This window comes from Xiphias gladius, chromosome 15 (assembly GCF_016859285.1).
Source record: "Xiphias gladius isolate SHS-SW01 ecotype Sanya breed wild chromosome 15, ASM1685928v1, whole genome shotgun sequence".
NCBI lineage: Eukaryota > Metazoa > Chordata > Actinopteri > Istiophoriformes > Xiphiidae > Xiphias > Xiphias gladius.
In genome coordinates this window covers 813,389-828,258 of record NC_053414.1, presented here as the reverse complement: position 1 = coordinate 828,258, position 14,870 = coordinate 813,389, and the positions used below count along the sequence as shown (strand labels likewise).

At 40.9% G+C, this 14,870-nt stretch overlaps 3 gene segments (V, D, J or C); all 3 read left to right on the top strand.

The window, feature by feature from the left end:
- Positions 1-7,900: 7,900 nt before the first annotated feature.
- Positions 7,901-9,664, top strand: LOC120800211. The segment is given in 3 exon segments: positions 7,901-7,983; positions 8,236-8,540; positions 9,659-9,664. Coding segments are annotated over 3 exon segments (354 nt in total).
- A 1,044-nt stretch (positions 9,665-10,708) lies between these two features.
- LOC120800206 lies at positions 10,709-12,727 on the top strand. The segment is given in 3 exon segments: positions 10,709-10,969; positions 11,060-11,371; positions 12,686-12,727. Coding segments are annotated over 3 exon segments (472 nt in total).
- Positions 12,728-13,996: 1,269 nt separating this feature from the next.
- On the top strand, positions 13,997-14,626 carry LOC120800919 (the record flags this gene model as incomplete). The annotated part of the segment is given in 2 exon segments: positions 13,997-14,066; positions 14,319-14,626. Coding segments are annotated over 2 exon segments (351 nt in total), but the record flags the coding sequence as incomplete, so codon positions are not given.
- Between the last annotated feature and the right edge of the window lie 244 nt (positions 14,627-14,870).

Below are 14,870 nucleotides of genomic sequence, written 5' to 3'. Positions count from 1 at the left end.
CAGCCCACAGTGACAGGAAACACCAGAACTCTGTACAAAAACCTTTGGAGCAAAGACAACAGAATACTCCACAACATCCACTAGAGGGAGTCACACACTGTTAAACTTCACTGGTTTCTTATGATCCAGTCTAGATTCTATGTACTGAAGAAAAAAGCAGCAGAGAAATGAAGTGTTTGCTGTATCATGAAACAATGAAACTCTGATGATAAGGAGGTTTTGTGAGATGATAACTCAGTGGATGAGGCAGCATTTATAGAAACAAGAACAGAGACATTATTTAAATACCTGGTACCTACTGGGTACAGTACTGGGTAATAAAACTTTCTTCATATCGTATAAATGAAGATCAAAAAGAGAACAGTCGCCTCTTGACATTACATGACACAGATTATATTCTTACATTGTAGTTTCACTCATTAACAATCATTAGTGCAGTGTGTAGGCGATAATATAATATGAGAGGGGAGCTCGGTTACAGCCACAACACAGTGATTTATTTTCATGTCTTCTACTTCACTGTACGATGTGGAATGAGGAAAAGTCAAGAGAGCTGCTCTGGATGCTGAAACTGAACTGAACTTTGGGAGGAAGAGAATCTCTAAAAAGGTTTATCTCTGGCCCCGCCCACTGGAGTCCACCTCAACCAATGAGATCATTTCTGTCTCCAGAGCAGAAATGTTTGAGGAACTAGAAGCTCAATCAGCTTGATGTTGAGGAGAAGGGCTGTGCAGCAGAGAGGCTGTTTAGTTTTTTCATTCTACTGCAGTGGAAGAACATTGTTCATCTGTTTGGCTTCAACAACCCCAAAGACATGTTGCTTTACCTCTTTTTGATTTTATCTCACTTCATAGGTGAGTTTAGGAACAAATGAGTGTCTCATTTAACCTGATGTATTAACCTGATATCCTGTCGCCATTTTAGAAAACTTCATGGTTGGAAACGCACCATAATCTGTCTTTGTCATGAAGTTTTGTATAATCCAGTTATGATCTCAGCTACAGTTGAGTTGTTTCTCTCCACAGAGTAAAACTGTACAGTGACATTTTCCACTGTCTTCTCCTCTCAGCCTCATGGACAATGTCAGTCTCATGGCTTCATTTTCTCTACTTTTTCCAGGACTAATAGCTGGAGACACAATCTCTCCTGTAAGAGATGAAGTCAGTGGAGGAGAAGGAGAATCTGTCAAACTCAGATGTGTCTATGAGACAACCAGAGATTATGTTTATCTTAACTGGTACAGACATCATTCTGACCTTCAGGCACCTCAGTTTATACTCTGGAAAAGAGCAAAATCAGCGAGAGATGAGGAATATATTCCTAACAATCGATACGAATCCCAAACAACAGATACATCAACTGAACTGACCATAAACAGACTAACCCTGGCAGACACAGCCCTCTACTACTGTGCTCTAGAGACACAGTGATACAAAGTGTAGAAGAGGCTGTACAAAAACCTGAACACAGATATCTGACTACTCTTCAAAGAGGAGGGAAGTGGTATTCAACCCACAGCTTCATATCAGATGGACTCTGCTAATTGCTGTTTTCTCAGAGTCACTGTGGTGACAGCTGCTAGTGAAACACCGTGGGAGGATTCACATCAGCAGCAAATCCACATCAATGAAGAACCAACTGGATGGTGCTTCAAACACGAGACACCAGGAAAAACAACAAGAAAATAAACAAATAAATAACTTCAGATTGACAACACTGAGAAATCAACTCTGGATTTATGATCGTTTATATGTTCAGGCATGAAAATCCAGAGCAAACACGCAGCAGAACCACAGTTCATCAGCTGAAGAGTAAAAGTGGCAGAATTTAAACAAATAGCAGCTTTCACAAAAACTCCACCGTCTTTTCTGTCGACCTGACGCTGCTGTGGAAAATGACAAGTTCCAGATTTCCCCTTTTAATCAAAGTACAGTCTTTCATTTCTGATCCAAAAGAAAAAGACTCAAATATGAAAAGTCTGATTGTGTCTGAATACTCAGTCTTTTCACTTCATGTGGTATTTTTACGTTGAGAAAAAAAACAAGGGGCAGTGGCAGGTTCAGAATCATCAGCACCTTTAATATTTTAGGTAAACGTTCCAGCTGTAAAACAGGACACGTGTCAGCTCAATCGACAGCGGCGACTACACTAAAGTTGTGGGGCCACTGTCTGAAGGAAAACACGGGTTCAAGACACTAAGAGCAGGTTTTGAAATTGTGCCTCTTCGCTGCCCCCAGTGGTAGTAAACATGCGAGGGACACTGAGATGAAAACACTGGCAGCAACAAAACAGGTCTTGGCTTTTTTCTGAAACTGGACGAAGGCACAAGTCCGATCTCCTGGCACACCTGGGTGAGACCAGCTATTTTTTACTGTGTTGGAGACCAGTGGAGGAAGCACAAACCTGGTGCAGTGCAGTGCTTTGAGAAGAGGTTGGAAGAAAGACTCATTCCAGTGTTTGTATGAGCAACACAGACTCAACAGGTGACCTGTCTTCTGCAAATTCCCTGATTGAAATCAGTGAAATATTGACAACACCACTGGTAAAACCCTGTGTTTGCATGAAGAAGTCGTCTGAGCCGGGGGAAATGTAGACGCGGTTTTAGACCAAAATGAGAACCAAAGTTGTTCTGCGCCGCCCGATCAACATAAACACGACATGAGCTGCACCACTGCACCAACCTCAGAACAAGTGGATTGGTTTTCAACCAGGACGTTACCAGGAATATTCACTAATGAAGTACTGCTAATGGAAAATTACATTGGGAGTGCATTGGAGAGACTGCTGGATTGGTATACCATAATAGACTAAACCAGCTTTTTTTTAAAAATCAGACTCCACAGGTATTAATTACAGCCCCAAATACATGATGGGTTCGTCCAGCAATAATGAAGGAGCCTCACAGAAAACAATGGGGACACAGTTGATCTGAAGACCTCACACTAACGAGATTTAGTGGGAAAAACTTTTTTGAAATAAAGTTCATGTAACAAGATACACTAGACAGGATAGTTTAACACGAAAACCTTGTAGAACAACATCTGTAGAAAACGTAAAACCAACTGGTCAAATGGTTCAGGAATTTTGAAGGGAGTCACACACTGTTAAACTTCAATGGTTTCTTATGACCCAGTCGAGATTCACTTTACTCTCAGGCAGGATCGTGATGAAAAGCTTTAGAAATGGAGCCACTGCTTTGGTAACCATGCCGACACACTTAAATTCTGGTTCAAATGTTATATGTTTAAAATTTTTAAGAAGACAAGCCAAAATTAAAAGTAAGGAGTCCTTTAATAAATAACAGTTGAATGCAGAGAAAAATATCTTTGATGTGATGTTTTTCAAAGGAGGTCGTCTCATTTAAGAATAAAACTAAAAATATACCTTAAGTGTATAACTAGGTAATGACTTGGAAGATATTAGTAGCAGATCTGAAGTGTTTTCAAATCATGTCTCACAAAAGGTTGATAATGAAGTCTTGTTCGATGGCATCTGTATAAAATGAGGTGTTGTTTATAGAAATGAGAGACTATCACACAGCAAATCCTCTGACAACCAAGCTAACAGCTGAGACGCTTCTACCAAGGGTGTCCCCTTTCTCTCCACTGCTGTTTTATCCTTAAGGAATAAATGATTCAAATGTCCGTTCTGTAAAAAAGGCATGATGTCCAGGTCCTCACTTAGGATCTGTAGAATATATCGGATCCATTCTGGAAGTTGAAACTTTGCTAACGCAAGCCCGGCCCGTGAAATGATTTACAGAAGAAAAAATTCACAGCTGAGCGAGTGACAGTGAACCATGAAATTACAGGATGGAGAATCTGACGCAAATAATCTTCCTCTCTGGAGCTCAGATTCAACCTGGTAGGTGATTTATTTTTGTAAAGTCTTCTCATGATTTGATTAGTCCCCAGATGTGACACAAATGTAATGATGTGAATAATACTGTGTGACTTAAGATTTTCAGATGTAATTAATTTGGCTGCCATGTGTCAATGAATAGTGGTAAATTATCTGATTAAAGGTCTGACCCAGTAGGGACCTTCTTATGTAGTGTCATTTGTAAATCAGTGCTGCCTCATCAGCTACTTCTTACTTGATGTAAGTGATGTCATGTTGTCGATAAAGCCACCAGAACAGAGACAAACACCCTGTTTGTCAGAGTTGTGAGAGGAATGAACAATGGATTAAGAGAGGAGCAAAACTGGGACTCAAATAGAGAAAAGACACGAGTGTTTGATCCAAAACACAGACAGATTCTCTTCATCTTTAAGATGCTAAGAGTTAATATCAAAGCCCTCAAAGGATAGATGTGTTTGGTACACACATGATCCCTGGTTATGTTTCACAACACAAAAAAATATATCATTGATTGGATTGAGGAAACACTCAAGTTAGATAAACTCAACCACAACAGCAGTTCAATTTTGAAAGTTATATTACAGCAAAGGGAAGAAAGAAAAAGACCAGGTCAAAACCTAGTATATAGCTGGACAGTCCTTTATCTGTTTACTTCTGTCCTACTGTCTGTGCTCAAATATACAGTAATTTAATGCAGCTGAATTCCCAATGAAGCCGTTCTCATTTACATGTTTTTCTGTTTCTGTTGTTAGACGACAGAACAAGTATGAAACAGTGACTGAAACGTGGCCCATTAAGACGACATGTTAACCAGCAGTCACTTCCAAGCTGCTGCTCTGCTGCTAAAATCCTGGTTTCATAACCACGACGTCTTCTACGGAAAGTAGCTAAGGTTTGTCCAGAAAGTTGTTAGATTTATCGCCTGGTGCTTTTGTGAAGAAAAGTCACTAAATGGGTGAGAAAAGTCTGTAAATCTAGCGACAAAGGTGCTCAGTTGGCAACGCTGCCTGTAACCCCCCCTGATTAGTCAACAGAAACTCTTTGTGCTAATTCATTTGAAAGAAATAGAAACAATGGGGAAGATCCAACACTCGATGGCCGACCAGTGTTGTAACTTTATCACTCACTGTCGGTCACGGACATTTGCGTTTATACGGCTGGCCCCACTGTTGTGGTCCAGCCTAAAACACAAAATTCTTCATACTCAAGTACAGTTCCAAATGTTCAGTTTAGTTCATTAAATAACACAAATATCCACTTCGGGATTTCCTGGCATCCCACAAACAAAAGTCAAAACAAGTAAGTTTTTCCAAAGACAGTTCAGTTCAGTTCACTCACAAAAAAATCCACAAAACCCCAAAGTCTCAGTCAAGAAGGACAAAAAAAAAGAACAAACAGTCACCAGGCTTCCACAGATTCACACTTACGGTGGTGAGTCTTTTATACGCCGTTGTCGGGTCTCCGGAGATGTTTAGTTGTCAGATCCCTGGCAGTTCCCTGGGAATGATGAGAGGAGCGAAGAGACTTTGCCAGGGTCACGGGGATAAACACCCGCATGTGGTTCGAACGCAGGCTTAACACATCGCAAATGCCTGGGGCAGACTTACCAAGTGTTTCCTGTGCACAAATGACATCTGGTTTACTGGATAAATCATCTACATCCTCTTTTAATACCTGTCCGTGATCCGACAAACTTCTAGCATTCCATTGTAGCAGGAGGACCATTATTAGTACTCTCCAACCCGTGATTGCTGCTGGCTTGGTTGAATTCCGAGATCGTTCCTCACCTCCTTCCATCTCAGCCCGCTGATATCTAGACGATGACCTGCCGCCTTCACGACTAACTGTACTCTCTCCGTTTTGGCTTTAACTTCCATTGTAGCATTTACTACTCCTGCTATGAAAGTGACTGGCACTCTTCCCTCATTTGCCTGGTCAGAATCTTGTGTGGGTTGTTTTCCTGCTCTGTTTCTTTCTTCAGTTCCTCCTCTGACTCACCATCTTCACAGCCTCTGCATATGTGACCTTTCTGTGAGCTCTTACCTGCTGTATTCCCATTTCCCTTTTCATCACTTCACATCCCCTATAAGCCACACTGTGATTGCCACCACAATTACAACATTTTGGTTGTTCCAGATTACATTGCCCATACTCATGATCTTCACCATCTCTGGTACATCCTCTTCTGCTTTTACATTTCATGGCTGTATGACGGAACCTTTGACATTTGTAACAGCTCATTGGCTTTGGTACGTACTCCCTTACGCTGTAACTCAAGAAGCTTAGAGTCACTTTCTTTGGGAGGACTTGCTCCTCAAAATCCAGCAAAACAAACTCACTATCTTCCCTCGCTCCTTCTAGAGTTACCTGCAACCCCCAAGCACCTTTCAGAATTTCTCCCTCTAAGTTTGATTTAACTTCCTCCGTCGTGACTCCGACTGGCCCCCACCAAATCACTCCCTTACTCCACTCACTCGCTCTTTCAATACAGCTTGCACTTGCCACTTTAAACAGCTCTATTTCTCTCATGCTGTCAGCCTGCTCTCTCGCTTCTCCACTTGTGCCAACAATCAACAAAGTTCCATCTTTCAAAAACGTAGCCATGTGTATATCCCCAATCTGGTTTCTTGATACAGTTGTCAATTTCACCCGACTCATGGAAGAAATTCCTCTCTCCTCACCAAACTTCCTCAGCTCTCTCCTCTATTCCTCTCCCATACCCTCCACTGCTCCTGATTTTCTTTGCACTGGCCCCAGCAAAGTTATTTACTCCTCACTACCTTGGCTTACCTCCATAATGTCATTACTATGAGCTCTATCAGAATCTCCCCACTCTGGTCCATTCACAGCACAGTTGTGCCGTCCCACCACAGCTTTCGTCAGCTCATTGGGTTTCTCCATTCTTGTTAGTTCTCCTAGTTTCGGACCTCCAGCTGAAAAACATGCCTTTGTCCCATGATCATCCGTCAGACTTCTCTGACGGTTTTGTTGAGAAGTTTCAACCGTATGATTCTGCACACCAAACTCCCGCTACTAGCCGAGGCCGACATCTGAGCCTGTCGCCACACTGATTTGTGTGTCTTATCATAAAGGAAGGTAACGGGGCTGGACACTCTGAAAGCAGGTAAATCAGAGCCATATCACTGGTTGACAGGACTGGTGGGGTGTGGAGGTGGGTGAATAAAAACCCATTATCAACGTGACTCAGGCCTTGGCCAAAATCCTCACACTGATTATTATGTTGACATAATAATGCAATCTATAATTTAGTCTTATAACTGTGCCAGACAAACACAAACAGCAAAAATTACAAGACTTTCAAGTCATCATTACAACTATTGTTTCCAGAATAGCATTTTTACATGGTGCAGTCATTAATATAAACCCATCAGTGGTTATAATTTGGCTGATCGCCACAACCTACAGTCTGTTTGTGACTTTGTTTCTGGTCACAATAAGAGGTAGGTGAGATATTTAACATTAACAGAGTTTCACTGATTTATGAACTGTTTGATCATAAAGTTACAGAGTCATCTCTTCCTTTAGGCGTCAACTGTGAAGATCTGACTCCAGTCAACAATGAAGAGTTCAGTTCAGAAGGCAGCACTGTTACTCTGTCCTACACATACTCCAAAGCTGCTGCTGCTTACTTCTTCTGGTATCGACAATATCCAGGAAAACCACCCGAGTTCCTCATCTCTCACTCTGCTTGAGGAACAGTGGGAACTGCTTCAGTCCCTGGACTGAAGATTAAAGTGGAGAAAAACCAAATCAACATGAACATCTCCTCTGCTGCAGTGACTGACTCTGCTGTGAAGCCCACAGTGACAGCAAACCCACAGTCTCTGTACAAAAACACAAGCTGACACACTGACAAGCTGCTGGAAGCCTTTTTTCCACGGTGGAACGCAGCTTTTTACCTCCACTAGAGGGCGACATTATCCAGTAGGCGGTGCACTACTGCTGCACTGCGTTCAACCATTCTGTCAATAATAACTGCTGCTGTGAAGAGAACAATTCTCAGACTGAATGTTGAACATCAGCTGGTTTCTCCTGCTGATTTAAACCTTGTTGTAGAGATGGAACTTTGGCTGTGGATTATTCTCGCTGCTCTTTTCTTTGGTAAGATGGAAAGAACAAAACGTTTCCTCTGAAAACACTTCAACATGTTACTGAGCTGTAGAGTCAGTGCTTTTAATGATTATTATACAGAAAATCAGAGCAGATCATTTCTGCCGACATTTGTAACCTTGTAAAAGCACTTTGTGTGTCTGACTCTCTGGGCAGGTAACTGTTTAAACCACTGATTGTTCTCCTTTAATCAATCATCTTCATTGATTCGTCTCTTCCTCTGCATGTTCTGTTCTTCCCCAGAGTGTAAAGGAGAAGACAGAGTGATCCAGCCAACAGGAGATGTCATTGCTACTGAAGGAGAGACAGTTACACTCGGTTGTAAATTTGAGACCAGTGACACGGGACCCACTCTGTTCTGGTACAAACAAGAAGTAAATGACTTCCCAAAGTTCATGTTGAAATGTTTCTCAAAAACAGTAAAAAATGCTGAAGAGTTCCCAAAAGACAGATTTAATGCTGAACTCAACAAGACATCAGTTCCTCTGAAGATCCAGAAGCTTCAGGTGACTGACTCTGCTGTGTACTACTGTGCTTTGAGGCCCACAGTGACAGGAAACACCAGAACTCTGTACAAAAACCTTTGGAGCAAAGACAACAGAATACTCCATAACATCCACTAGAGGGAGTCACACACTGTTAAACTTCACTGGTTTCTTATGATCCAGTCTAGATTCTTTGTAGTGAAGAAAAAAGCAGCAGAGAAATGAAGTGTTTGCTGTATCATGAAACAACTAAACTCTGATGATAAGGAGGTTTTGTGAGATGATAACTCAGTGGATGAGGCAGCATTTATAGAAACAAGAACAGAGACATTATTTAAATACCTGGTACCTACTGGGTACAGTACTGGGTAATAAAACTTTCTTCATATCGTATAAATGAAGATCAAAAAGAGAACAGTCGCCTCTTGACATTACATGACACAGATTATATTCCTACATTGTAGTTTCACTCATTCACAATCATTAGTGCAGTGTGTAGGCGATAATATAATATGAGAGGGGAGCTTGGTTACAGCCACAACACAGGGATTTATTTTCATGTCTTCTACTTCACTGTACGATGTGGAATGAGGAAAAGTCAAGAGAGCTGCTCTGGATGCTGAAATAACCTGTCTGAACTGAACTTTGGGAGGAAGAGAATCTCTAAAAAGGTTTATCTCTGGCCCCGCCCACTGGAGTCCACCTCAACCAATGAGATCATTTCTGTCTCCAGAGCAGAAATGTTTGAGGAACTAGAAGCTCAATCAGCTTGATGTTGAGGAGAAGGGCTGTGCAGCAGAGAGGCTGTTTAGTTTTTTCATTCTACTGCAGTGGAAGAACATTGTTCATCTGTTTGGCTTCAACAACTCCAAAGACATGTTGCTTTACCTCTTTTTGATTTTATCTCACTTCATAGGTGAGTTTAGGAACAAATGAGTGTCTCATTTAACCTGATGTATTAACCTGATATCCTGTCGCCATTTTACAAAACTTCATGGTCGGAAACGCACCATAATCTGTCTTTGTCATGAAGTTTTGTATAATCCAGTTATGATCTCAGCTACAGTTGAGTTGTTTCTGTCCACAGAGTAAAACTGTACAGTGACATTTTCCACTGTCTTCTCCTCTCAGCCTCATGGACAATGTCAGTCTCATGGCTTCATTTTCTCTACTTTTTCCAGGACTAATAGCTGGAGACACAATCTCTCCTGAATCAAATGAAGTCAGTGGAAGAGAAGGAGAATCTGTCAGACTCAGATGTGTCTATGAGACAACCAGTAGTGATGTTTATCTTAACTGGTACAGACATCATTCTGACCTTCAGGCACCTCAGTTTATACTCTGGAAAAGAGCAAAATCAGCGAGAGATGAGGAATATATTCCTAACAATCGATACGAATCCCAAACAACAGATACATCAACTGAACTGACCATAAACAGACTAACCCTGGCAGACACAGCCCTCTACTACTGTGCTCTAGAGACACAGTGATACAAAGTGTAGAAGAGGCTGTACAAAAACCTGAACACAGATATCTGACTACTCTTCAAAGAGGAGGGAAGTGGTATTCAACCCACAGCTTCATATCAGATGGACTCTGCTAATTCCTGTTTTCTCAGAGTCACTGTGGTGACAGCTGCTAGTGAAACACTGTGGTAGGATTCACATGAGCAGCAAATCCACATCAATGAAGAACCAACTGGATGGTGCTTCAAACACGAGACACCAGGAAAACAAATAAATGGACAATGACGTCCTCACTTAATCCTCTTCATACACTGCGGGTCATTAGGCCACGATGAGCTGCTTCCATTGTTCACTGTCCTTGGCAACATGTAGAGCTACATCCCAAATACACACTAAAGCATTAACTCATAAAACTCTGAAATCATCAGTACTTTATTTTTACAGACATTGAAATCGAAGGAAAAATTCAGCAGAATCAAACTTTAACAGCTCAAGTTTTTACCAAGTTTCAACATTGGCTGATTTAAGCTTCCACAACAACTCCGCCATCTTTGCATTTGACCAACAGATACTAAACTGGCAAATCATCCTCAAGAAAAAACACTCTGAAAAGAACATAAAAAGTCACATGATGATCAAATATTAACCCTCAGTTTACCTGTGATCTTTCTGATAAAAGATATTAAAGGAGGTTCACAACAATTAGTCAATCGCTTATTTGTAAAAGAGGAAACGTGTCACCTCAAATTTCCAATGATGACTTCATACAAGACAAGTTAAGGTAGGAAAGCAGAGCGGTACAAAACTGTGTTGAGTGTAAAGTTGTCAGTAGGGGGGGTAACAGAGGGCTGTGAATGAGCCCTGTCACTGTGATCAGGCTCCTTCTAGTCCACCAACTTAGTGTTGATGAAGACTAAACAGAGACTTCACAGCCTTCGTTATACTTGCTGTAGCTCACAGCGACTCAACACTGCAGATATGACGCCTCTGCTCATCTCAGTGCTGCTGGCTGCTATGTGCCTTGGTATGAACACAACTCAGTTTCTCTGATATCGATCCAACACTGAGACGATTCTCTGACAGCACACTGATACCGTTTGTTGGTGTTTTACAGAATGCAGAGCACAAAAAGACAACGTGCTGCAACCAAAAAGAGATGTGACTGCTACTGAAGGAGAGGCAGTAACACTTGACTGTCTATATAACAGCAGTTCCGCGAGTAATTATCTCTTCTGGTACAAACAGGATGGAAACAACAGCCCCAAGTTCATCCTGAGCCGCATTAATCTGGATGAAGGGAACACAGCCGATGAGTTCAGGGAGATTTTCATCCACTCTGAATTCCGCCTCAAGATCAGTTCCTCTGAAGATCCAGAAGCTTCAGCTGTCTGACTCTGCTGTGTACTACTGTGCTTTGAGGCCCACAGTGACAGGAAACACCAGAACTCTGTACAAAAACCTTTGGAGCAAAGACAACAGAATACTCCACAACATCCACTAGAGGGAGTCACACACTGTTAAACTTCAGTGTTTTTTTTTTTATGATCCAGTCTAGAATCATTTTACTCTCAGCTTTTATCACTACTGGAGGATTTGGTAGTTGATAAATCATTGTTGAAGGAGCTGATCTTCCATATTCATACCAACCTGATGAGTCTAATTGGCCTTGAGGAAATGAACTCGTATAGAAAAATAGAGGGATGATTAATTAATTTAAAAATTAAACATAGGAAATTACAATATAATCTGATTCATAGAGTATACGTGACACCAGAGAGCCTCCACTTCATGAACTCAAAGAATCCCCAAGTATGTCCAAGATGTAAATTAGAAGTAGGACATTTTATGGATATGTTCTTGAATTGTATTCATTTGTTTTCTTCTAGGAAAAATGTTGTGGAAACCTTGACCACAATAATCGAAGACAAAATACTTTTGGAACTTTGTTTGTTTCCTTTATGGGATAAAGCTTACAGCCCTTACTAATACCATCAAGACATTTCCAAGAATGGTGATAATGGCAGCCATTAAATGTGTTGCACTGTGTTGGACAGATCGTAATGCCCCAACTGCATCAATGTGGTTTAATGAGACGTTCTCCTGTGTTCCTTATGAAAACATCAGGTATAGTGTGTATGTTGAACACACAGTATTAAATCATTTAATTGTTTGGTTGGTTGTTTTTGTCCTTGTTTTTCCTTCTGTGTTCTGGGAGTTTGTTTACTGCTATTGATTTATTTATCTTCATGTTTTATCGGATACAATACATTGTTTTTTTTGGAGGGGGGTGGTGTTGGTGTTGAGTTTTTATGTTTTTTTGTATGTGTGTTTGCTGTTCATTTGATGGGCAGCGAGTACATTTTTGGAACAAAAAGAAAAGGGAAGGGAGAACAGAGAGACATCCACTGAGAACAGTTTAGTTAATGACTAATCTACTTATTTATGTACAGACGCTGATAACTGCTGAGGAGTATCCACTAAGGAAACCTTATGTCTCCACTCAACAAGCACAGCAACGACAACAGCCTTTGTGAATGTTAATGACCTAAGGATGACTACTAAGACTAAAAGTCTTTCTGGGCTGGATCTTGATTGACTTTATTCCTCATTCATTGGGGATTGTTTTTGACTGACTGCACATGAATTCAATCTTCTGTATAGTGGATGGTATCATAGACTCAGCTCTTGGTTGCTGTTATTTAATCTTTGTGATACAAGTTTCTCTGTGGCTTTTTGTCAGGGGAGGAACTTTCTTGTGGTGTACCACAGGGATCAGTCCTAGGTCCTCTTATTAAGCTCCATGATGCTCTTCGATGATATTACTGAAAGACAATATCCATTTCCACTGTTTTGTTACGCAACAAACCTTAAGATGTTTGATTGAAAAGTGCTGGTGTTTCAAAAGCTTGTACAGCTGATGGAGTCAAAACCTGTTTTCCTTTTATTTGATCCCAAAACTCTTTCAGTCAGTTCAAATGAAGTGTTGTATACTGTCCATCAAACTGAAGAACTCTGCTTTTCAACTGGATAAGACCTGTGACATTGAGCTTTCATTGATTATCAGCAGACTAATGTTGTACAGTGACATCTCTGCTTTAGAAGAATGAGGTTGGTTCTTCTTGTGGTTGCAAACCCTGAAAAGGTGATCCATCCTTTAAATTTCCTTTCTGTAAGTTCCTGTCTGAAAAGATGACTGAAAAACATGTCCCGTCTCCAGCTGAAACAAACTGCTGCTACCAGTCTGTTAACAGGAAAATACAGATCTATGAGAGACATGAAGATTCAGGGAGGAGCTGAGCTGTTACTGACCTATAGAAGAGAGAGGAACTTCCAGATTCAGCAGAGTTCAATACACAAACCAGAAACATTACCTGTATTCAACATGCTGTCATTGCATTATTCTGGATTTTCTCTACTGTTTCTCTCCACTCTAACAGGTATGTTAGATTATGCAGCACAACAAAAGTTCATAACATCTGAATGTGAACTGTTCACTGAGACTTTTACATCATCAAATAACAGTTATTTTTCCTTTAGGCATCAACTGTCAGGGACTGACTCCAGTTAACAATGAAGAGTTCAGTTCAGAAGGCAGCACTGTTACTCTGTCCTACACATACTCCAAAGAAGTAACTGTAAGTGATTATTTCTTCTGGTATCGACAATATTCAGGAAAACCACCAGAGTTCCTCATCTCTCACTCTGCTTGAGGAACAGTGCGAACTGCTTCAGTCCCTGGACTGAAGATTAAAGTGGAAAAAAAACCAAATCAACATGAACATCTCCTCTTGCTCGTGTGACTGACTCTGCTGTGAAGCCCACAGTGACAGCAAACTCACAGTCTCTGTACAAAAACACAAGCTGACACACTGACAAGCTGCTGGAAACCTTTTTTCCACGGTGGAACGCAGCTTTTTACCTCCACTAGAGGGCGACATTATCCAGTAGGCGGTGCACTACTGCTGCACTGCGTTCAACCATTCTGTCAATAATAACTGCTGCTGTGAAGAGAACAATTCTCAGACTGAATGTTGAACATTGGCTGGTTTCTCCTGCTGATTTAAACCTTGTTGTAGAGATGGAACTTTGGCTGTGGATTATTCTCGCTGCTCTTTTCTTTGGTAAGATGGAAAGAACAAAACGTTTCCTCTGAAAACACTTCAACATGTTACTGAGCTGTAGAGTCAGTGCTTTTAATGTTTATTATACAGAAAATCAGAGCAGATCATTTCTGCCGACATTTGTAACCTTATAAAAGCACTTTGTGTGTCTGACTCTCTGGGCAGGTAACTGTTTAAACCACTGATTGTTCTCCTTTAATCAATTATCTTCATTGATTCGTCTCTTCCTCTGCATGTTCTGTTCTTCCCCAGAGTGTAAAGGAGAAGACAGAGTGATCCAGCCAACAGGAGATGTCATTGCTACTGAAGGAGAGACAGTTACACTCGGTTGTACATTTGAGACCAGTGGCACGGGACCCACTCTGTTCTGGTACAAACAAGAAGCAAATGACTTCCCAAAGTTCATGTTGAAATGTTTCTCAAAAACAGTACAAAATGCTGAAGAGTTCCCAAAAGACAGATTTAATGCTGAACTCAACAAGACATCAGTTCCTCTGAAGATCCAGAGGCTTCAGGTGACTGACTCTGCTGTGTACTACTGTGCTCTGCAGCCCACAGTGACAGGAAACACCAGAACTCTGTACAAAAACCTTTGGAGCAAAGACAACACAATATTCCACAACATCCACTAGAGGGAGTCACACACTGTTAAACTTCACTGGTTTCTTATGATCCAGTCTAGATTCTATGTACTGGTGATAAAAACAACAGAAAATGAAGAATTAAAGATAAAAAACTTGTTTCATACGATATAAACTCTGATGATAATAATGTTTTGTGGCTTATTATTAATAACTGAGTGTA